Source organism: Bombus vancouverensis, chromosome 9 (assembly GCF_051014615.1).
Source record: "Bombus vancouverensis nearcticus chromosome 9, iyBomVanc1_principal, whole genome shotgun sequence".
In the NCBI taxonomy this organism is placed as follows: domain Eukaryota; kingdom Metazoa; phylum Arthropoda; class Insecta; order Hymenoptera; family Apidae; genus Bombus; species Bombus vancouverensis.
The window spans coordinates 16,072,927-16,097,325 of NC_134919.1; the positions used below are offsets into that span (position 1 = coordinate 16,072,927).

Genomic DNA, 24,399 nt, shown 5'->3' on the forward strand with positions numbered 1-24,399 from the left:
CGAGAATTACAATATTTCATAGAACAATAATTAATCATTTTTACGTAATTATATATTCCTACTGAATTTTGCTGTCTGTAATTAAAATAGCAATTGAAAATCAAAATTATTGGAATAAAAAATAGATTAAAAAGTGAATTTCGCATTATATTTAAAGATTAATAAGATATATAAACTAGTTCGAATTTTAACTTCAATTTTTGGACTGTTTCATCGAAGCAACAATATAAAGATTATACGTATGTATTGGCGATCAACGAAATGAATCAAACCAATTATTAATCACTTCTGTAGTTCATGACTTTTACGTTGTTCGATTAACTGAATAGAGTTTTTTAGCGTCAGTCGGAGAATCGCCAATCCGCGAAAGAGTGGAAGATCATTTCCGAGATGGGAAGCTTCATAGAGATAAATATACGTTATGCATATGTATTTATATAAAAACCTGTTTCTAATAAAACGCCACAGCAGCGTTCTACTCCTCAGTATCGCTTGTACCGGCAGCATCATCGAACGTGGTCATCATGAGCGTTCTCGGAACGAAGTGGCTACTTCTTAATGCCATTTTATTGTTTAACGTAGTAATTCAAGAAAATTCAGCACAATATATTCCTCCAGCAGCGAGCGTAGAACCTCTTTATCCAAAAGGATTACGGATGTCTATTCCAGGTGAGTAGGATTCCTTATTTTTGTTGTCTACTATCTATATGTATATTTGCTTGGTACCAGTATCTTTGTGCAACTTTTGTGTTCTATTATTTTTTTAAATTATGAGAGATGTACCGACTTGTGACCGATTATCTGGCTTAAGTGCTAAGGCATCTTGCTAAAGCATAGAAATAAAAATACGATGTTCTCTCTTTTTCGTCATTAGTATAATTTTAACATTTTTCAATATGTAGTAACATGGTATATTTACTTACAGGTACATAATTAACACAGGTTAATAATTAACCTAATTAATTAAATTAATTAAATAACCTAAGTAATTAAATATACTTACAGATACATAAACTAAATAAATACCAATTAACTAGAAACTTTGGTCATAATTTCTTAATTTTATAATAGAATAAAAATAAAAAAAAGGTAAACAATTTTCTGCTTGGGTTTAAACGTGTCTGAAAATAATCGGCAATAGCCTTGAAAGACGATTTATTGGTCGACTTAGTCGGTGCATCTCTAAAAATTATTCAAATGAAATGGTTGATAGAGATAACCGTCGAAGATGAACAGGAACAAGGAAATATTTTACAGCTTAACGAAAGGAATGTGTTTGTTTAAAGGAAGAGTACGAAAATTGTATACACACGAAAAACACGTATAAAATATCTTGCGATACCCTTTTTGCGTTTGATGTAACAATTCTAAGTGTAATATTTTAATTCGCAAAAGAAATTACTCGCGCATCGAATTGCACAATTCGATAGTTCCAGTGATAATCTTTGATTGATGACTCAGTAGAGAATTTGCATATTTTAATTTGTACATTGCACGCACACTGATACAATAGTGATGCACTTGAAATTTCCTCGTTACGATATATTATACAATAAACAAGATTATGCTTATATAAAAAAAATATTATCATCGATAATTTTGAATTAAATTACTGCGAAAAAATTTGTATTGTACTCTGAATAGGTTTCTTCAATGATCCATTTTACCACTATAATATACATAACAGGCAAAAATATGTAAATAAGTATGCAAAGTATAGTACTCATTATCATGTAAATTATTGTAGATAAAACAAATCTCTGCGCACGAATCTCTTATTTAACTCTTTAGAGCTATATTTATACATACTTACAAAATTCTACTATTTTAAATTGTATATCGTGAGATTAATGTATCTCTAAAAACACTGACAATTTTTGACGAAGAAAATACTTTTTCTGCTCAGATGAGGATGGTATCAGTTTGGTCGCATTTCACGTAAAATTTAACGACGATTTCTACAGCCTTGAAGCGGGTACTATTGCCGTTGACATCATAAAAAAAAGAAATGGCCGTTGGACATATGAAGATAGAAGCACGAGATTAAAACGAGGCGACAAGATTTATTATTGGCTCCATGTCGTTTACGAAGGTCTTGGTTATAATTTACTTAACCAAGAGTACGAAGTTAAAGGTTTGTTGAAAATAAAAGAAATGATTTTGGTACTGTTTCTCTGCAAAACATTGACCGTTCATCTTACTCTTTCTGTCTTTAGAATTTTACAATTACGATGGAACTCCAGTGGACGGAGGTACCGCAGATAACATCACCTGTTCGACACCATCGCAGACTAAAATCTTTGAAGGTAGTTCGATAAATCAGCAGACGAAAGGAAAAACTATCTGTCCAGGACAAACGATCTTCGAAGAAAATTTCGATTTTCTTAATACGAATCTTTGGACGAACCTCGAGCGTTTTTCTGGCATTCCGGTAAATATACTAACCACGTTTGAATTTATAGATAGACTTAAATTATTAAAGAAGATATGTAACATGTATTCTGTCCTCTCTAGAAATAATAAATCTAATATGTTAAGGAATAACATAAATAAAATCGAATTAAGACAGTTAAAAATTTATTGTTTTATTTTAGAATTATGAATTTGTCGTATACATGAAGAATAGCGACAACGTGGAAGTCAAAGATGGTATTTTGCATATTAAACCAACCTTCACCAATGATAAGTTTGGTCCCAACTTCGTTACAAACGGAAATCTGACTTTGACGAGGTAAAATTTTAATTATCACAAAGTCAATCATAATGAAGTCATAATCGTCATGTTAAAAATCTTGAATGTCTCTTTAGCTGTACAGGCGTAGCTAATACCGATGATTGCAAACGGAATGCATTTGCAGCGTACATTTTACCGCCTGTTATATCAGGACGATTAAATACCAAGTCATCGTTCGCTTTCCAGCACGGACGCATTCAAATCCGTGCCAAATTGCCTCGTGGTGACTGGTTATATCCTTGTGAGTTCTATCGTACATTTTATGCATCTTTATATAGTTATGATATTTCGCGAATTAATTGTTAACTGCTAAATATACCAATTAATAAACAGTAGAGCCTCTTGCATCCGAACTCTCGTTACGTACTATGTACGTAGATATATGTTATTGAATGTGTATATTATTATATGACTTATTTTCACATCTACAAGAAATACTTGCCAAAATACGATATATAGTTTATGAGTGACAAATGTGTCATAAACATATAAAACTTGAGATACATACGGAAAATTGAACAAATAGATATAGACAGTTATAAATATATCTTAACATAGAGACCAGAATGTATTGTACAAACCGAAAGCTATCATAAGCCGCGAGGTAAGGATTATGTACAAATAAATGATAAATAATTCAATAAAAGACCTCAATGGCTTCTAGCAGCCAGAGAAATATAAAATCCTCAAATATTGAAACAAATTAACAATTTTTTTGATCTCTATTTTGAGAAAAGCGATTTTTTTTCTTTTGTCGAAGATTTCACTATCCGGACAATTTTGTCTCCTTATTAGTACGGATATGGGAGGCTCTGTACTGTACTGTGTGTCACTATTTTAAAAAATTCAATTATCAAGATCGATTATTTAATTTAGTAAATGGTGTATAATTCATTGTTATATTTTAGTACTCACTCTAGAGAACATAAACGAAAGTACACCAAATTCGCCGCTCCATTCTGACATCATAGTGGCTCATTCAAACGGAAATCCATTCCTCAAAACGCGAAGAGGAGACGACATTAGCGGGCACATTCTCGTAGCTGGAGCTCATGCGACGACCATAAACCAACATTCTCCACGTGATAATCGATTAATGCTTCCTAAAAAGACTTCGACGAAATTATGGTCAGATGATTATCATGTGTACGATTTGGAATGGAAAAGCGATCGAATCACGCTCAAGGTTGATGAAGAACAGTATGGCGATCAAGAAGTTCCACCAAGTTTGTTCAATAATCCGGTTAGTACTTTAAACTGCAAATATGTAACTATTTTTACATTTTTTCCCGTGCCTATTTCACCATCTCTCTTTATCTGTTCGTCTTGTAATACTGCTAACAATCTAAGATCACAAGGAAGAAATATGACAAGTCTATTTTTAGTAATTTTCTGATGTTTATACTATTTGGTGGCTGAAAGAAATACATAACTGAAATGTAGAACAACCTTAAAAGTGTAAGACTTGCCAACAAATGCACAATTTTTGTAGAAAAAAGAACAGTAAACTAACTCCTTCACGCGCAAATCTTTCTTTGGTTTAGTAACGCAAGCAATTAAATCTTTTTATAATAAAAAACGGCTAAAATACATACATATTTTAATATAAAATATCGTAGTACCTGGATCTAATTAAATTAGAAAATACTTAGAGTAATATATATCGTACGTGTCACGAGCATGTGCATTAAGTAGTTGAAGGATTGAATTTAAAAATTGCTTTCTTACAGAAGAAGAATATGACTTATGCCTTTTCTATAATCTTTAATTCTAAATAGTTCATTTAACATTTTCCACGTTTTAACAGGCTTATATAAACATCGGTCTAGCCGTAGGAGGTCACTTGGTCTTCCCAGACGGCTGCATCAGCAGCGAGTACGCAAAGCCCTGGAGAGACGTCGAATCGAAGGTACATCTACTTAAAAAATTCGACTTCCATTACCACAAACAGGACATTTAAAACACAATATCATTGATTTCAGGCACTCCTCAATTTCTATACAGCAGCAAACAAATGGCAAGCAACCTGGAGGAACAGTGACACCGGTCTTCATATAGACTACATTAAAATCCTGGCTGTCTGATTCCATTTTTCACTTTGATTGAGAAACACATTTAATCACTCCTTTCTATTTTCTATCGCTTTCGTATTCCTTCATATAAATCCATATAAATTGATAAAACACACAGCAATTAGAAGGGAAGCGGAGGAGGTACCAACACGGAAGCAGGCAACGGTTCTTGATAAGGCACGTCATCCGGATGGAAACCAGAACCAAGCAATTCAATCAGTCGTTGTCCTCGATAGCCATAGCGTCTCTGATAATCAAACGAGGCACGAGGTCCATCCTCTGGTCTGAATTCAAACATCATCTTCTTCCTAGTGTCCGGAGAAGCTACCAGTCTCAGAAAACCATCCACACCGTTTCTTGGCCATTCCCAAAATCTTCCACTAGACCATAGCGAACGAATCGTGGCCATCCATCTCGAGGGAGACAAGCCAAACGGAAGTGTCCTAGCGACTCGAGTTGAAACAGTTCCATCGCACTGGACTACTATGCACAGCTGTACATGCAATAAAACAATCATGAAACGATTTTCTGATAAGTTTTTAGTGTAGATCACGATCGGTATATCCGAGCGTAGATCCACTTACCGCGCAGATTAATATTAACGCGTGGCTCGCGCGCATTTTCTTTTATCGAACCTCCAGGTAGGAAGACAGGGAAAGCAATATCCCATCATTCATGGTGCCCACTCACCTTTATGTCTTTCGAGTGGGTGAAAATTTCGTGCATAGAATACATTATGATTTTTTCGTGATAGAATTGTCAATCGTCGAAGCGTTGCTCTTCAAACGATTCGCGCCTCCTTCCTCGACATCGGTTTTCTTTACTTTCACTGATTCCATTGCGCCAGACTGCCACGATATACCAACTGATTTCTTTTCCACTGTGTCCTTCTGAGCAGAGTTAGTTGGTATTCCGCACTCATTCCGATATCATCAATCAGGCTGTCGTCAACGTGCTCCTACGTGACCACCTCGAAGAGGAACAACATGGATTTCCCCCGTAGTTTGGTAGTTACAATTTACTACACAATTTCAAACAGCGATTTTTCGATCGTTTTTGTAGTTCCTTCTCTGAAGTGGTTTTGGAGCTAGTAATCAGTTAGAATGAATAGTAGAGATGTAAAACTTGTGTTTTGTGGTTATTTATAAGGGAAGAAATAAGAGAAATTGTTGGAATTATTTTATATTTGAACGCATGCTTGAACTTAATAAGAGGGATAAGTTACGTTCGTGCATAACGTGTTTCAAAATTAAGTCGTATAATCGTTACAAGTGAATTCGCAGAATAATAAGTTTCGTAATAACTTGAAAAAGATGACACATTTGTATAAATAGATTAAATTTACTAATATCGTCGTTCGTTGCTAATCTTCTTTCTAATTTTTTGTAAGCACAAAAGAAATATGTATAAAACATTGAGAAATTAAATAAATATAACGTAATAGGATACATAGAAGAAAATATAAAATTATAGCTCAAAGATTAATGATATACGAAAATAAAAACTGTGAATTTTACATTTACATAACAATTTAGTATAAAGCATTCTTATACTGATTGAACATGCTCAAATAAAGAATGATAATTTACAAAATAATCATGCAAGAATACGCGTTTATTATATACTATTCTATGCATATAGAACTAGGATTAAATTACATCGATAAATTTTTGGACATTTTAGACAATTTCGATTTTTCTTGTCTTGCTGCTTAACGCTGATAGAATCGTATCGGTCGCCGAAGGCATCAGCATTTTCTCATTTATTCACGATCTAATTCAGTATAACGTAGCGGGGATACCGCTCATCCACGAGGCAAGTATAATATTCTGTGAAACAGAAAATCAAGGTTAAAATAAAAGTTCTGAGAAAATCTAGTTAAGAATGGTACGATTACTTGCATTAAGTGAATAATCATATATTAATCGTTGCGCAGCAAACACAATGGCACTTTGATCCAGAAGATGGGAAACAGAGAAGAATCAGATACGAGAAGGAAAATGGTCGTCATGGAGAGATCGCAATAGCAAAGATCGGTATGGGAGTCGGAATCCAGGAGCCATTAATAAGATCTGCGTAAAAACTAATAGGAAATCGCTAATCTGCAAAAAGAAATATATCAAAAATGAATGAAAACTATCTTATAAGTAAAATTGATTACGCTAATTGTAGTAAAAAATCAAGTATATTTTAGTAAAACAAAAATAAACATTTTTCTTTCAAGTATTTAAATTGGATAAATAGTATTCTATTTTGTATGTAATATTTTTAAATATATTATACTTTATACTTAAATACAATTCTTCTTCGTCTTCCTTTTCATTTAAAAAAATATATTCTGCTTTAAAAGTATGTATATTTATTTAGACTTCAAAGTCATGCTTTTTTCAAGGAATTTCGTCAATTGTCAATTGTATAATCGACTTTCGACGAATTCCAAATAACAGTAGTGCGTAAAAATTCAATTCGTCGCAATCTTAGCAGGTGCGCGTATGTAAAATGTACGACTTTCACTTCATACAAAGAAAAGGCGAAGTGGGGACGGAATGAAGCACAGTAACGGACTTCGGAATAAGGCAAACTAAAAGTAGAATCAGAAAAACGGAAACAGACCGATCGTACGGGCCGTAGTATCGTCTTCCTCTCGTTCTTTCTCAATTAAAATAATCTACATTATTTGTATTTCGATGAAAAACGATACATCGGAATAAAGACACTCGCATATCTAGTGTTACACTTTGTGACGAATTTGCTTTTCGTTCTGCAAATTGAAAGTATTACCCTGCGGTCACCGAAATGGCAAGACACGCTCCCGTAAGTAAACTAACTAAAAATCGAACGAAATAAAACTTCAAAATAAAAATAAAGATAAATGTGCAAGTAGAGAAACATACGTAAATAGAATTATGCTTGTGTAAACATTTACAGTAAATTAAAAAGGATTCAAGGAATATGTAATCTTTGGCTAAAGTAGGTCTAAAGTAGGTACTTCTTGACCTGTTTACGGTGCACGTGCCACATAAAACGATGCTCATTTCTTTTTCTTTTTCGTACTATTTATTATGAAACATTTAATAGATTCATCTAAGATATATGTATACGATAAATGTAGGATACCTTTTCGCATATTTTTGTTTCAACACGCTAATACGAACTGACATACTTTCAGTGGACGACCATGATCTTTGCGACAATAATCGTTGCCTGTTTACTTGGATTAATCGTTGAAACCGCGGCGACGATAGCTCAACCAAAGGCACCTAATTTCCAGTATTTTGAACGGTAAGAGATTAAAGAAACATACAAAGAGGATAGATTAAACATATTGAAAGGAGGTAAACAATGGTTCGCTGTTACACAGTTGTAAAAAGGATTACAATGATCTCATGCTAAATTACAATTTGTAATATTACATATATATTATTAAGGAAATAATCGTCTAAAGGTATAAAATACATATGCATCGATTTTTGTTTAAAAATAAATGCAATCACAAGATTTTATTAATTATTAACTGATTATTTATAGGCCTAAATATCGCTACCCATACTATGATGAAAATGGCAGGGGAAAATTACTCTATGGGTATGGAGGACCAGATCTGTATCAATACAAAACTTTCAGCGCCCTTGAGGGAATTCATTAAGATAAAGAATATTAAATTACGCTATTAAGACATCTAGTTAATAATCATTCTATGAGTTGTGATTATTATCATATAGGGTGATCGTTTGTGAAATGACATATAGTACATACACGATTTTGCTTCGGATTACAAGAAAACGATTATATATATTCTATGTTGCACAATAATAACATACAATATGTAACTTTCAATACTTTGCATTATATCCTTACATCTTTTCTTGTTATCAGAAACACATCGAGTCACGCTATGGAATTAAGGAACATTACAAGATCATTTATTCTCCCAATCATAACCAATTGTATTTTTAAATGCAATCAATCGATATGCTTAATTACGTTGTAAACATGTAAACATTATGTTTCTTCGCCGCGGGTTATGAATCTTTTTGTTCGACAATACGAGTTCGCGAAAGTAGAAACGAGTCTATGTATTTATCTCAAAAGACAAATTACTTCGTTAGTCAGATGAATGAAAAAATGTGTTAGACATTAGAATATTATGATAAATCGATGCAGAAATTACTACAAATACAATTACGAGTAATACCATTAAAATTGATCGTCTATGAAAAATTTGTGGAATGTGCATAGCATTTCTAGAGCCTATGAAGTGTCCAATATAATCACCGTGAAGACGAAAAACGGTTAGATTCTAGCGCCTAGAAATCGGGTATCGTACATCAGAAAGACAGAAAAATTTGCAAAGGTTAAAAAACGCAGTCATTTTAAATCTTAGTTAAACGCGTTTAGTTAGACGCAGAAAATGTTCGTTCCGTGACAAGTGCACATACAAGTTTACAAATGTGCAAGCATAGTCGAGTGTATAGCGAGATATTACTGATAAACGAATGACTACTACCCGTACGATGTGTATTGGGTATTTTATTCCAAATGATCCTTGTCCGCCTTATCTTCGGCAGACTGTAACTGTCATACAAAATCCATTTCGGATTTATTATAATATCGTGTACCTGCTCGTAGGTTATACAGCTGCCTTTCTATTAATTTCTTTATCTCGCTAATTATGAAAACGCTTGACGTGATTCCAACAAGAACCAAGATATCTGTTGAAAACAGAAACAAATATTTCCTTCAAAAGTTCAAAAATAAAAATGAAATATTATAAAAGCTTCGTTTAAAATACGCACCTACTGCCGAAAGAGCTTCGGTTTGGAAAACTCGTTGTAACGGTGGAAAGTAGATCACTAGCATCTGTCCTATTACTGATAATGTTACGGCTACCAGGAACATTTTGTTACTAAATAAACCAATAGTAAATATTGATTTGGTCTGAAATGTTTATGACATGTTTAATTCATGGAAAATATATATTACAATGTTAAACAATTTCATTATTTTTTTTTACCTGTGATCTACAGCTTAGAGCATTAAACATATCGAAGAAAACGAAACATGTAAATGTCATGGTTGTATCCCTTGCAGTGTTACCATCAGTCGTCATCTAATAAAAACAAGACACGAGAAAAGTTATAAAGTTTATAAAACATGAATGTTCTTTACAATAAATTTCGTACCTCGTTATTATAAACCCACAAAGTACCAATAATAATAATAGTAGCCGATAACAATACATTAATAATAAGCTGTCGAGTGATCATCGGTTCTTTTGTGTTGCGTGGTTTTTGTTTTAAGACATCCTTATCAACTGGTTCAACGCCAAGACTATAACAAATAATTAAATATATAAATATGATAATGTATCTAGAACCATCTAATGTATCATAGAGAACTCTTTTGATTTCTACCTCTCTCTTTTGATTACCTTTGAGCAGGTGGTCCATCCATAATAATATTAATCCATAGAATTTGCATTGCATTTAACGGATTTGGTATACCCATCAAAGTAGCAAGTGCAATTAAAGATAGAGCAGCTATGCTAGTACTTAATTGAAATCTTACAAAATTTCGTATATTATGAAAAATTCCTTTTCCTTCCTCAATTGCAGCACTAAAAGATATATACAATTAAAGTAAAGTGAATGTAAAAAATGTTGAGAATTATTAAAGAAGAAACTAATATGTACATAATAGTTTCAAAATCGTCATCCACCAAAATCATGTCCGCAGCTTCTTTACAAACATCAGTACCATTTTTACCCATGGCTATGCCTATATCTGCTTTTTTCAAAGCAACTCCATCATTCACACCATCTCCTGTCATGCCCACTATATTTCCTTCCCTCTGCAAGGCTTTTACGATACACAATTTGTGCTTAGGCGTAACCCGATAAAATACACTAACGCTATTGATACATTGCTCTAGCTGGTGTTCGGACATTAAATCAATCTCATCTCCAGAGATTAGCCGCGAATGAAGTACATCTAACCCAATCATACTTGCTAAAATAAAAAAATATGTTACAATGCATTATTCTTGCAATATCTTTACAAACTATAAAAAATTCAATAAATCTATGTTGTACCTATTGCGGATGCAGTTTCTTTGGCATCGCCAGTAACCATTTTTACCTTAACGCCACTATTTATAAGAGTCGTTATAGATTCACGAACGTGTGGTCGTGGAGGATCACATATACCAACGAGACCAACATACATTAGATCTTGCAACGATGTACCACGTGCCAATCCAATTACTGTAAATATATTAAAAAGTATTAAGTAAAGAAATTGAAATTGTTATCGTCATTAAAACGTACCTCTTAATCCTTGTTGCCCAATATCATAAGCTTCTGTTAAAAATTCTTCATCTTTCTTTTGATTCAAAGAATGTACTTGACCATTCATAGAGTACTTGGTACATAACGGTAAAATCTTATCCAAAGCACCTTTTACAAAATATATTTCTTGCTTATTCTGTAACATATATTTACAAAAATATAATAAAAATATTTAATATAAATGGTATTAATAATTAAAGAATTATTTAACAAATTGTTATTTACCTCTCCGTATTTGGGAGTACATTTTACAGCCATCATTTTCTGTTCGGATGAAAATGGATATTCTTGTAATCGTAGATATCTATCAGCAACTCCGTACATTCCGTATTTCATTGCCACCGCTATCAACGCACCTTCCGTTGGTTGACCAAGTAAAGTATCATTTTGCAGTATAGCATTGTTGCAAACACATCCTACTTCCAACATGTTGCTAATGGCGGTACGTGCAAGATCCATGTTGTCACATTTTCGAATTCGTACTTCTCCTTTATCATTATAACCAGCTCCAGTAACATCAGCTATGTATCCTTCCGATGTCATCAGAATGGTTACAGTCATTTCATTCTTCGTAATAGTACCAGTTTTATCAGAACATATCACGTTTACACAACCTACGCATTTGACGACATACTATCTATATATCTTTGTCTAGCTTTGATAAATGATTATGAAACTCTGTTGCACATATATTTACCCAATGTTTCCACTGTTGGTAATTTCTTCACAATGGCTTTTCTTTTAGCCATCCTCATAACACCCAATGCTAAGGTCACAGTTACAACAATAGGCAAACCTTCTGGTATAGCTGCTACTGCTAAACTCACACTGATGGTAAACATTTCAAGTATAGCTTTGCCTTGGATCCAGCCAAGAAGCATAATAATACCAATAATGCAGAATGAGTAAAAGGATAATTGAGTACCCAAAATATCCATACTCCTTTGAAGTGGTGTTTTTGGAGCTTCTTCGGCCTGCATCATTGAGAAAACTTCTCCAAATTCACTTTTTTCTCCTGTATTCACTACTATACCCTATAGAATATTTTTTATACATTTAAATTAATTTTACATAATTGCTACATTATGAACCCATTGAAATTTAATAAAACTTACTTTTCCATTGCCACAACGCACTAATGTACCCATAAACGCAATATTTCTCTTTGTTGTTAATCCATTAGTTTTAAGTAATGGAGCTGTTGATTTTTGTGCTGGTTCAGTTTCTCCAGTAAAACTACTCTCATCAATTGCTAAATCTATTGCTTCAAATATCCTGATATCTGCAGGTACTCTATCACCAATATTTAAGTAAACTACATCACCAGGAACTAAATTGCGAGCAAGAAATGTTTCTACGCAGCCTTCTCTTAAGCTGTAAAAAAATATTCAAAGAATTATTTTGATATCAAAATTTTCTAACACCTTTTAAAACATTGTTGTATATTATAAAATTAAATTAAAAAGTTTAACTTCCATTCTCAACCTAGAACTGTGCATCTTTAAAATTGGACATTCTAAATAAAGGGGAGGGAATTTCACCTTATTAATCTATTGATTGGAATTGGATACTATATCTTCTGTTTTAAGAAAGCAAAGTAATACTCCATACAAAGGGTTAATATATCCTCCAAAGACCATATTTCTAGAGGAAATGTTAATTTAAATAAATGTTATCAACAATTTTTATCTTTACTATACTTAATATAATTTTACATAATTTTCATTGGACAAATATTTGATAAATATTACAAATTTTCTTACCAGTGACAAGTTGGTGGCACCAGTTTATTTAATTCTTCTAAGGATTTTTCAGAACGATATTCTTGTACAAAAGCAACTGTCACTACTATTATGATAGCCTAAAAAGAGATATACTTTATTAGTGTAAATGTTAATTAAAATGTAATTAGAGAAATATCACGCTGACAGGAACTATGATAAACTTACCACTGTAATACTGACTGCATCATCAAATTGCCTCATACATACACTGACGAAGGCAGAACCAAGAAGTAACAGAATTAGAGGATTTTTAAACTGCAAAAAGAAAAGGATATAATAAATTTTATATTTTATTATTCATATTAATTTAAAATTAAATAATACACTGAAAACCATTCAAGTACCTGTTCAAGATACTTTTTCCATGTTGGTTCCTCTTCTTTAACACTGAATTCATTGAAGCCAACTAATTGTCTTCGATGATCAGCCTCCTGCCACCAAAGACCTGTTCTTATGTCAACATGTAATCTAGCTGCTACTTCCTCAGCACCAAGGCTGGCTGCTTCAGCTGTTGTTAACCACATTTCTGATGTTTGATCTTTCCCCTTAAAAAATGAAAACTAAATGTTTTCTATTCAATATTTTTCAAATGTTCGCCCAAATTTAACAGACATGAAAACGATTTTCTAACCTTTATCACGAACTTTTGTTCATTTTAAAGTAATAGATAACAAATTTAATAAAACTAAACACATTGTCTTTTCGACAAAAATATTTATCTTTTTTACTATCAAAACACTTGCTACTCCGAGATATACATTGCCGATATTGATGACGCATTGTTAAACCCATTAAGGTTTTTCCACATTTTACAGTATACATCAAAGGAACTATAAACATAAATAGTATTTTGTTGATAAATATATGTACATAATGAAGTTGTAACTGCATTTAATTTATTTGTACTTAAAAAATGTAAAATAAAATCATCAGTGTCAAACCGACGTTTAGTAAGGTGACACGTGTACCTTGCATTCTGTTTGTATTATAGGGCGTATCAATCTAACACAGAAATGGGTGCAATATATTTGCAAAAATAGCAAAACATTTATACAATAAGCATATTTTACGATAAATTTTTTTAAAAATAATGTTATCTTGTAAGGTAAAGACATTGAAATATGATTAACCACAATTTCTAACCTTGAAAAATTCACGAAACTATTGACGAATATTATTACATATTATTATTACTTTACTTCAAATATGATCTAAGGATATTAGTAAAAAATGAATGACTCTATCAAGTATTACGAATTTACTGAATATTACAGATGGTTGTACTCAATATATGTGATTTTTATAAATGTTTTATCTATTATGTATAGATATAATAATAACCTCTTTACGATAACTAATTAATATATATACCTATTATATGTATTTTCCATTATCGTATTTGAAAGTATTGTACTACGCAGTTTAAGCCTGAAATAACGTTCCAATACTTTCGATTGTAAGAACTGATTCCTAAATTACGGAAGGGGGAATTACTTTTCCAGGAACTAACATTTATATAACATATAATTATATCTATAATTTATACGTACTTATTTCGAATATTCAATTTACAAAGTAACAGGAGAAACAGAATTTTAATTGTTGGCTGTAAAAAATTTCCATGCAACATCAACTTTAAAATATTGTACAAATTGTAAATATTCGATTTTCCATTCCAGTAATTATCGATCCGTTTTTCATAGAATGCGCAAGGCCACATTGCTACACTTATTACCTTAGGTCAACATATTCAGAATATTTGCTGCCTACACTATCATTGCAAACATTTCAAAATGCTGCTTTATGCCTGTGTTTTAACGTTAGAAAATTACCATTCACAATCAATACCATCTGTTCTATATTAATAGTTAGGTAATTCTCATTATCTTCAATGTGTTAGATAATCCATCCAAGAAAAAATGTATAGATACGTTATAGATACTATTGTTTTCAATGAACTTTTTTAACAAACATAAAAATGACATATTTCAACAACGAAATGAGAAAAAGATTACTCGTAGATGAAATCAGGTAACAATAGGAGCTCCAGAAGGTGCTGTTGGCAGGCTAAATATTCGATCGATAGCGAAACATTTGAAGACATAATGGTTGCAATGAACTTTTCGTGTTAACGTATTCTAGACAATTTTTCATTTCACACTCTAAGTTTACAATTCATTTTAATTCTTTCTTATGCTTCTAATAATAAAATATAAAGAATGTCACTCAGAATTGTTCTTTTTTTAATAAGGAAGAGCTATGATATTGAAGACTAAACCTTGTTTATTACAAAATAAAACAGCGCACATATGCCGTATAGTATAATTAAAGGAAAAGATATATTATAAAGAATAATTGATATTAAATAGATAAATAGAAAACTGCATGGGATGGTTTAACAATGCTGTAAATTCGATAATGCGATATTATTATAATCTAGGATAATCCTTACCTCTTTCACCGGTACATTTTCGTTGCGTTCCTTGTCAGTAGCTGCGGCTGCAGCATCAAGTTCATTATCTTCGAAAAGTTTTTCGTATTTCTTACTCGCTGTGTCTTTCATCTCTTCTAAGCCACGTTCTATTTTTCTTTTTTGTTTCCTAGCTCGTTAATTATCGACGATATATGCCACGACGGTTTTGTACGTCGCTGATTTTAAAGTCAAAATTCTTATTGGAGATAGGATTTCGCAATATCTCTTTAACAATATACGTTACTATCCGTCAGTCCGGTTTTACAGTTTCGAAAAAAGGAAACACACAGCTCATGGTCCGAATGAATTCCTGTCAAAACGTGTTGGCATTGAATATATACCGAATATTACGTATGTACTCATGCATTACATATCATTGATTTCTACTAGAAGTTAGTAGAAGAGTGGTACCAAAATGATCGATATCTAAAATTGAATCATAAGATATGTAAAATTACAAAATTGGCTTGAAACAAGAACTTTGAAATAAAAGATTATTAATTATTGAATCATTTGATAACAAAATATTTTCCGTGAATTTTATGGGTTTTTAATAAAATATTGTTCCTGTATATGCTTTACTATTAAAGAAAGAATTAAGACAGCTTTTTAAACTATGACACTAAATGATATAATTTTATTAAATAAAGTTACGAAGTAATTTTACCTAATCATAGAAAATAATTTATTTTTTAAATTAATTTTTGCAAATATTTCGATTGACGATTTTTTAAATGTGTCACTCTTCTAGCACACCGTCGATATAGTATTTATATTATAGTTGTATGTGTATGTGTGAGGAAATTAAATATCTGCTGGTTCCCAGTCACGCGAAGGTCAAACGAATGCATTTCTGAAGATCCTTGGTAATTTAATTATTGTCAAATAACCAACGGCAAAAAAGACGATAATAATTTTAGTAGATTCATTGGAACGTACAAGTTGGCACGCTTGCTAGAAGATTCGAAGAATTTCGACACCTGACAGTGGGTAGAACGATATTGTATGCAGTAGAGATGGATGAATATTGTTCTCTTTAAATGATCTTGCGACACTTATTGTTTACGATATCTATAAATATTTAACTTGATAGATCATATAATAGAAATTAAATACTTGTTTCTAATAAACAATCGACATGTAACGTATCGATTATTTTAAGAACATATTTTTCCGTCAAGTTTAATGGAATCTGGAAAGAACCGGCAAAGACACTTAACCGGATAATGCTTACGACTGTTACTAACCTACTTTTAAATTAAACAAAAGAGCTTCATCGATTTCCTAAAGAAGCATGTACAGATAGTAAATATCCCGAAGATTACCTTAAATGAAATAATTATTCGTCTAGTTTAATCGGGATTGCAAAATACTTTGACTTAAATTTAAATGATGTTCATTGAAACTAATAGTATTACTTACATACATATGTATACTACTACATTACATTACAGTCAAAGTAGTCTGTTACTTTATATGGAAAAACGACATTTTAGTTTCGATGGAAGATATACCAATGTACCTATAACGAATACTTTACACGTGTTATCACAAAAGGAAAAAGACAAGGAATATCAAAGAAAAGCTTCCTATTTAATAAACGATAATAAAAATCAGATAAAAAGTGAACCATATATTATATACGATTGTTGTCTGTTATTGAGATAAATAGTTAATTAATCGAAAACACAATTATTGTATTGTTTAGTATCAGCGATGTAATGCACTCGAGCAATTTATAATCAAACACGGACATACAACTACGCGGTACTTATTGCTCCAAATCAATAATGGAGATTTTTTCGGTAAATGCATATAAAACCTACACCAATCTCTACGTTTTCCAAAATATGAATAAGGAAGTGAACGCACACTTGTACAGAATCTCTGAGAAAAATATCCTACCCGCAAGGATCGCGAAACCCTTTTAATATCCGAGGCACGTCGAAGGATCTAGTCTCGATGTGCTGGTAGGTAAAACACGCACAATAAAATTGCTCACAAATCGCTAATTCCGTGTGATTTATATTGCTTTCGTGGCTTCGTCTCGACGAGAATTAATTAAGCGGCCTTGTCTTCGACGAGAAATTCTACGTATACACTCATACAATAAAAAAACACTGCGAATACGATGTTCGGTTAACGTATGACTGCCGAAGACCGAGTGACAAGTAGCTGACGATGTAGCGAGCAGCGCCGCTTATACCCTGCTAGTTGGGCTGAGAAAGCAGCTATATGGATGTGAATGTGTGTCGTGCATATATATAGCACGGCCTGCTGTGTGGTAGAAGTAGAGCAGACTGTGTCGATCCAGCGTACGACGACCTTAAGCTGCTGCACTTCCAAATTCGCGCATCGTTTCTTTCTGACCAGTATTTTATTATACTGCAATGCATTTATATCTTTTAACAGATAAAATAAGGTAGATTATAAGAACATGATGTATAAGCGATGATTATCTTTAATGTTAAATATAAGGATATATTCAATATTATTCATGTGAATTAAAAAATCGATATCAGGCGTACGCGCGGTAATAGAAGTTGGAGGCTTTTTGTCCCGTTCCCCAGATTTTTTTAGAAATCTGAATAAAAACATTTGAAAATTTAATTATGATTTATGATAATTTGCTATAAGTACTTAATGCCAAATCTAAGTGACGGAAATTAATTGATTGAGTAGTCTAAACACACTTCGAAATATAATTGGTGACATACGTTTGGTAAACGGAAATGTAGAATGTAAAGATGGAGAAACACTGGAATTATCGGTTATTCAATTTTCGCGCTTATTACGTTGGTATAGTATGTAGAATAGTAGAATAGTTGTATGTATTTAATTGTATCATATCACAGTTTATTGGAAGCATTTAACGATGTGTCATACTATGTGTAATATTATAATGTAATGTCATACTATGTGTAATTTTAACCTGTTGTACAAAATTCTGTACAATGCACAAATGAAATATCATAAAACATAATAAATCATACTTTGTTATTATGTTATTACCTAATTGGTCAAATTTTTATTTCATTAATTTACGAGTTTGAAAATGTGAATTCCATTTAGATACTGAGGTACCAAAAGATTAAAAATTGAAGTACTCACCTTATAATATTTCTAAATAATACAATTATAATCTTTAAACATTAACAAACTACATAATTACGATTTTACATCTAAAAATATAAGAATTTTGTCATTAAATTTATCAACTTATTAAACGTTTCAACACATTGGGATTGACAATGAAATTTGTTAGAGTGATGTTATATTAAAATTTCGAAATATTCTTATACGTATGTCATTTCTATATACTGGTGTCTATTGATTGCATATAAAACTCATGTATACATTATTATTATTACTATTATATTCTGTATAATATATATATATATTCATTACTTCCAAAGTAGAAAAAATTAATTAGTAAAATTTGGATTTTGAGTTTCTATCTACATAAAAATTTGCATAATAATTTAATAAAATATAGTGGCGCTGTATTACGAAAAAAACAAACAAATATCTCTTCAGATCGATTGGACCAGTCACTTAAATGGCGGTAGTTTGTATACATGTTAAGTGCCGCAGAAAAATAACCTCTAATGGAGAGGATAAAACCGGTAGAAAACGTTTCGAAATGTATCAAAACTATTTGTCCATCACCGGAGGAACTTAGTATCATAACGAATAACGTAAAATGTGATAAATGTGGACTCGTATTTAAAAATGGGCCGAGATATCGGTTACATGACCTTAAAGTACATCAACGTAAAAATTTAGATAAAACAATAAAAGAAAATATACAATATCATTGTCCGGTAGAGTCTTGTATTTATGCTCTAAAAGCCGAAAGACATTTTAGTACTATGAAATATCTTAAACAGGTTAGTGTTGTCATCGTAAAACAATGCTTTTTTTATGAAATTGATCAATGTTTCAATTACGACATGAAATTTAATAATCTGACATATATTTAGCATTACCTTAAAGTACATGCGAAAAAAACGTATGCATGTACTCGTTGCGAAAAAAGTTTCTCTACTGAATCAGCAAAAGAAGGCCACATGAGAGTATGTGGAATTGAATTTGTATGTTCTTGTTCAAAAATTTACAGCTCCTATGAAGCCTTGCTCACACATGCAAAACGATCTTTACATACAATAAATGATAAATATAAAAATTCTTTGAGGTAAGCTGATCATAAAAGATAAATATTTTAATGTTCTACTGTTTGACACATTTAAATACAATATCATCAATTTATATTAATTATTAACATTTTCACAGGCGCACAAATTCTAAAACAGTGAGATTAATTCTATCAAGTAATCAAACAGAAATAAATAAACTAGTTACAATACTACCAATAAATCAAAATGAAAATAAGATATCCAATCCTAGTAATAATACAATGCAGAAACTTACATCAGATATTGGTATACAAACTGATGATTGCAAAAAGAGTAAAAGAATATCAAGTCCATTAAAGTATGTTAACAATAGTTGCTATCATAATGGAAAGTGTGGAATATCTAAACAGACACAGACAAGTGTCCCTCAAAGAATTAGACAAAATGTAATGTCCATGGAAACACAAACGATACAAGCTTCACAAGCATTTAAGAATTCGCTGAAGCTTCAGAAACATGGAAAAAATTCTGTATCTCAAAATTCTGATTATACATTGTTAAAGGAAGACCTTAATCTTAGCAACTTTACAGCTTCAAATTTATTTCCTAGCAGTCCATTACCACTTCGTCATGATGATGGATTACAAGATTTTTGGGAAGATAAGAGTACATCGGGTACTCAAACAATACCTGAAAAAGACATGTTTGAAGTTCTCAATGATAATGTTACTCAGACAGAGTTTGAAACATTTTACAACCATAGTACAAATCCATTGATACAGTGTACTCCAAAGAGTACGGTTGCTTTAATGACTTTACCTTATGTTGAAGAAACGTCGACTGTTGTTGAAGGATATTCCTTTGTATCCTCAAATAGCATATCACGATCAGATCCCATGCTTACAGACAAAACTTTTGATGATAAGTTTAGCAGCATAGAAACTCAAACGGAACAAGCTTATTCACAATCGTTTTTTGATTCAGATCCATTAACTAGATCATTCGCTTTAAGTTCTACCATTGAAACACAAACTACAAATAATCTTGACAACATGGAACTATTATATAGTAATACATGCACACAAACATGTAATGAAATGCTACCGACTGATTTAGGATTATCTAACATTCAAACACAAACACCTTGGACTCAACTCGAGGATACTACTGTTTCTGCCGAAACACAAACAAAATCCTTGATATGTGAAACAGGTTGCAATATATCAATAGGTGCATGTCGTTCCTGGTTGAGTACTCAAACTAGTCACACTGAAACACAAACTGACTTACTTAGTATTTTTGAAGGTCTTCAATAATAAGATATTCAATCTTTATGCATATGGCAGTATAATAATTGATATTTAGAAAAAATACTTTATGTATAAAGTGAAAATAATTTGCATTTGGTATTGTAAAATAAGACTAATTTTTCGTATTGTTATTTAGTACTTTGGTATTTTTTATATTTTGTCACAAACTAATTATTTAAGTTCCTGTATATGTGCAATTTGATGATGGAATATTACGTGCATTGATCGAGAACTGTATTTCTTTAAAAAGAAAATGTTTTGAATTTACTGTATTACACATTAGCCACTGCCACGATTTGTTTATACATGTGTTTCCAGAATAAAAACATACACATTGCAGGCAATGTAATTCTTATACATATAACTTATTATTAAAGCTATTAATTTAAAACTTGCATTATGAAAAGTATTATTAATATTCAATTTAAATTTTAAGGGGGCAAATAAGCCTTGAATTAAAACCTGTTTTTTTAACTGAAATATAATGTCATTTACACACACAAATAATATATGACAAATAAATTGAATTAAGAAATTTGAAGGTGTATAATAATAGACTCAAGTTATTGGATTTCAAAATAATCTACGGATGTAAAATATAAACTTACTATTACAACATACATATGTTAAAAAAAGCACTTTTCATTTATAAATATTAATTCATAAGTTTTAAGTTGTTTTCATGTCATGTATTACGAAGATAAAACATTTTGTTATAATACAACATATGAATTTGAAGTTTTTAACTTAATGAATTTTCTAATACATGTAAATAGAAGTATGATCTTTAGATTGAAATATTTGCAATCGTTCGTGTGTCATATACAAAGATAATTTTTAAAAATTTAATTTTTTGTATATATTGTATTGTTACTATACATTGTTTAGAAAAACATTTGTCAATTCGCATAATTACAACCTTATTTGAAAGGAGATTCATGCTTCTGAGACTCAAGAGTCATATACCCCCTTAAATAGAAAAATACATAAAGAATCTTGTCTGCTTGAGGTGTAATTGTTCAACTGATAGTTTCAACATTTACAAAGAAACGAAACATGTAATTTGAAACTGTACACGTAACATTGTTACAATAACTATTAAAATATTGTTTTTTTTTTTAACAATTGCGTTGGAATTATGCATTGAATCCCAACCAGTGTTTTCCGTCATAGCTTCACGTCAAAACGTACATATAAAAGTTAAAATCTTTAGCTTTTTCTTTGCTCGGAGCCGCATGGTGACAGATCACGGTTAAGCTATTGTTTTATTCATGTTTGTTGCTAAGGTTTAAAATTACACTTAAAAGGTCATGCTTTGCCAAGCAGGGACGATATATAATTGTCGTACACCTAGAATTATATAAGTCGAAATTCAAGAGCTATTATTAACACATAAAGATACAACAAACATGATATGAATATCGTGCTTTTTAATCGAATCAAATCACTAATCGACTCCAAAACGGGTACTCAACGCAATTACGTGAGTTCAAGGAACTTATTAACACAGGTTGGGATACATGCCATAGAAGTGAAACAAGGGTAGTATGCAGAAAAAGATGTACACAAGAATGTATTAAAGTGCAGGACCAGCAGCATTATCTTCATCAAAATCTGGTAGAAAATCTTTGGTCCGGTCTTCTATCCTATTCATATTTTCAAGTACTGAAGCTAGTACTCTTAAATTGTCCACGCCAGACATTAGTTGTCTATAACGATTCCAATATATATTATTATTTGAACTACTTAATTTAGAAATCTTGTCGAAATATAACTTTTTACCTTAAAGATACTTCTGCTGATGAGGCAGCATGTCTCAAATCACCTGCTAGTCTTTTTGCTGTCTGATTCATGTTTGAAGAACCATATTCGCTTGTATTTCCCGCCGCAAATCCAGCTCTAAGCTCTTTGTTTTCTAAACGGAGTAACGATATCTCTGTCTGCATTAACATTATGTTTTTCATTTAATAATCAAGTGCGCTATAAGATATTTAAAAAGGGACGAAAATCTATACCAACCGTTAAAGATTTAATCTCTTTTTTCAATGCTGAAATAGTACTTTCTGCATTTACCGCTCTCCTCTACAGAAACAAGATATATTATAGACATAAATTAGATATATAAAACATTCTTGTACTCACTGTACTACGTTTTAGATTATCTTCAACTTGTTCCATTGCTTTTTCAAGATGGATTGTCTCTTCATGATCCACTTCTTTTCTAGATACCAATTCTGATTCTAATAATTGAATCCTGTAACAGACATTGTATAAATAAATTAGAGAATATATTCTATTATTAGAGATAAAAGAATTTTGAAAATTTACTTTTCCGATTTCTCATTAATCTGTTTTTGAGCTAATTCTAATTCCTGCCGCAATCTTTCATTTTCCAGCAGTAACTACAAAAAGAATCGATATTTTATAATTATAAAAATTATAAGTAATATATCATAATTTAAAATTCAACATTATTCATACCCTCCTTTCTGTAGTCTCTGCACTATTTGGAATAGATCCAGACTCTGTTGATAATGTTGTCCTATTATGAATAGGACCATCATTTAAAAAGTCTGGTAAAGATTTTGGAACATTTGGTTCACTTGCCCCTGAGTGAGAACAATCTCTTATAATCACATTCGACTCAGGATCAGCCTCAACTGTAGATATTGGTAAATCTAATGGAAACCCTAAGTAATGAGATACCATAAATAAACAACCTACATAAATCATGCTATGATTAATAATTAATTTTAACATATCACTTTATAAATACCTAATGGTTCTGAAGTTTCAGTAGATCCTATACTAGATCTAGCAAAAACAGGTAAATTTAAATGGGCAAAACAACTTGTATTTGGTAAAGATTGATTCCTCTGAGGTATTGCTTTGTCCAAATTTCCAGTTAGATCAAACGAAAGATCACATGAAGCACTAGATCCATTCTTCTTTGATTCATTTCTAAGTCGAGCTTGCCTCTGTTCTACACTGTTTAATGCAAAATCAGGAAGATTATCCACATCTGAAATTGTCTGTTGTTTGGGCTCATGATTTAGATAATATTGTTCTATGACCAAATGATCTTGCACAAAGTCTGGTAATTCTGTTGGATTACGAGAATAAACAGCTGAACTTTTCTCTAGATTATACTGTGTTGGAGATGAATAAACTTTTGGACGAGCTCCAGCATTTTGATAATTTATTTGTGAACCATTTTTTAAAAAATGCTTAAAGCTAAAGGGATTCTCTTCAATTCTCGACGTATTTTGCCCTGTAGAAAATAAGAAACAACAAATATTAAGCTAATTATCAGCTAAATTTTTTGACAAATACCAGGTTAAATCTAACCTGTTTGAGGCTCTGTCTCAGTACGATTCCTAGCAAAGTACTCTTTCGATGTATTTCTACAACTCCGACATCCCGTTGTTACCTCTTCTTCGGAAGATGAAGATGACGAAAACATGACCTCTCCAACGTGACGCCTTGCATTTTTAGATACGGATCGAGACGAATCATTACTTTTTTTACGACTCGCCATCATCT

General features: G+C 31.6%; 6 protein-coding genes across 10 annotated transcripts; 4 read left to right on the plus strand and 2 right to left on the minus strand.

Annotated features, from left to right (window-relative positions):
* Positions 1–376: 376 nt before the first annotated feature.
* On the plus strand, positions 377–5,330 carry B-gluc1 (beta-1,3-glucan recognition protein 1). The gene is made up of 8 exons (XM_033338240.2): positions 377–669; positions 1,907–2,134; positions 2,217–2,431; positions 2,595–2,731; positions 2,809–2,975; positions 3,643–3,977; positions 4,542–4,643; positions 4,717–5,330. Exons 1-8 carry the CDS (start codon positions 525–527, stop codon positions 4,816–4,818), a joined length of 1,431 nt encoding a protein of 476 aa, XP_033194131.1. The 5' UTR covers positions 377–524; the 3' UTR covers positions 4,819–5,330.
* A 152-nt stretch (positions 5,331–5,482) lies between these two features.
* On the plus strand, positions 5,483–7,032 carry LOC117158876 (uncharacterized). 2 transcript variants are annotated; one of them, XM_033338250.2, is made up of 3 exons: positions 5,483–5,813; positions 6,490–6,621; positions 6,743–7,032. In XM_033338250.2, exons 1-3 carry the CDS (start codon positions 5,793–5,795, stop codon positions 6,884–6,886), a joined length of 297 nt encoding a protein of 98 aa, XP_033194141.1. In that variant the 5' UTR covers positions 5,483–5,792; the 3' UTR covers positions 6,887–7,032. The 2 variants fall into 2 exon arrangements, with proteins under 2 accessions (XP_033194141.1, XP_076477921.1); XM_076621806.1 differs by lacking the exon at positions 6,490–6,621.
* Positions 5,973–17,598, minus strand: SPoCk (secretory pathway calcium atpase). 3 transcript variants are annotated; one of them, XR_013059282.1, is made up of 17 exons: positions 17,316–17,598; positions 15,390–15,720; positions 13,282–13,497; positions 13,103–13,192; positions 12,917–13,014; positions 12,269–12,527; positions 11,851–12,187; positions 11,379–11,767; positions 11,133–11,289; positions 10,899–11,069; positions 10,500–10,815; positions 10,238–10,423; positions 9,990–10,137; positions 9,821–9,916; positions 9,426–9,744; positions 6,708–6,908; positions 5,973–6,635 (listed from the first exon to the last, which is right to left on the minus strand). XR_013059282.1 is itself a non-coding variant. In XM_033338235.2 (17 exons), exons 2-17 carry the CDS (start codon positions 15,498–15,500, stop codon positions 6,580–6,582), a joined length of 2,865 nt encoding a protein of 954 aa, XP_033194126.2. In that variant the 5' UTR covers positions 15,501–15,720; positions 17,316–17,598; the 3' UTR covers positions 5,973–6,579. The 3 variants fall into 3 exon arrangements, 2 of the variants coding, with proteins under 2 accessions (XP_033194126.2, XP_076477920.1); XM_033338235.2 differs by lacking the exon at positions 6,708–6,908 and having other exon boundaries at positions 9,426–9,518; positions 9,603–9,744; XM_076621805.1 differs by lacking the exons at positions 5,973–6,635; positions 6,708–6,908 and having other exon boundaries at positions 8,708–9,518; positions 9,603–9,744; positions 13,282–13,482.
* On the plus strand, positions 7,356–8,643 carry LOC117158877 (uncharacterized). Its single transcript, XM_033338251.2, has 3 exons — positions 7,356–7,620; positions 7,976–8,088; positions 8,335–8,643. Exons 1-3 carry the CDS (start codon positions 7,603–7,605, stop codon positions 8,450–8,452), a joined length of 249 nt encoding a protein of 82 aa, XP_033194142.1. The 5' UTR covers positions 7,356–7,602; the 3' UTR covers positions 8,453–8,643.
* A 1,302-nt stretch (positions 17,599–18,900) lies between the features above and the next one.
* Positions 18,901–21,974, plus strand: Asciz (ASCIZ zinc finger protein). The gene is made up of 3 exons (XM_033338237.2): positions 18,901–19,300; positions 19,394–19,605; positions 19,704–21,974. The coding sequence occupies exons 1-3, from the start codon at positions 19,019–19,021 to the stop codon at positions 20,860–20,862; spliced, it is 1,653 nt and encodes a 550-aa protein (XP_033194128.1). The 5' UTR covers positions 18,901–19,018; the 3' UTR covers positions 20,863–21,974.
* l(3)04053 (lethal (3) 04053) lies at positions 21,895–24,397 on the minus strand. Of its 2 annotated transcripts, none has more exons than XM_033338239.2 (8): positions 24,205–24,397; positions 23,633–24,127; positions 23,338–23,546; positions 23,185–23,258; positions 22,999–23,110; positions 22,876–22,938; positions 22,639–22,796; positions 21,895–22,565 (listed from the first exon to the last, which is right to left on the minus strand). In XM_033338239.2, exons 1-8 carry the CDS (start codon positions 24,395–24,397, stop codon positions 22,433–22,435), a joined length of 1,437 nt encoding a protein of 478 aa, XP_033194130.1. In that variant the 3' UTR covers positions 21,895–22,432. The 2 variants fall into 2 exon arrangements, 1 of the variants encoding a protein (XP_033194130.1); XR_013059142.1 differs by having other exon boundaries at positions 22,427–22,565; positions 22,639–22,771.
* Between the last annotated feature and the right edge of the window lie 2 nt (positions 24,398–24,399).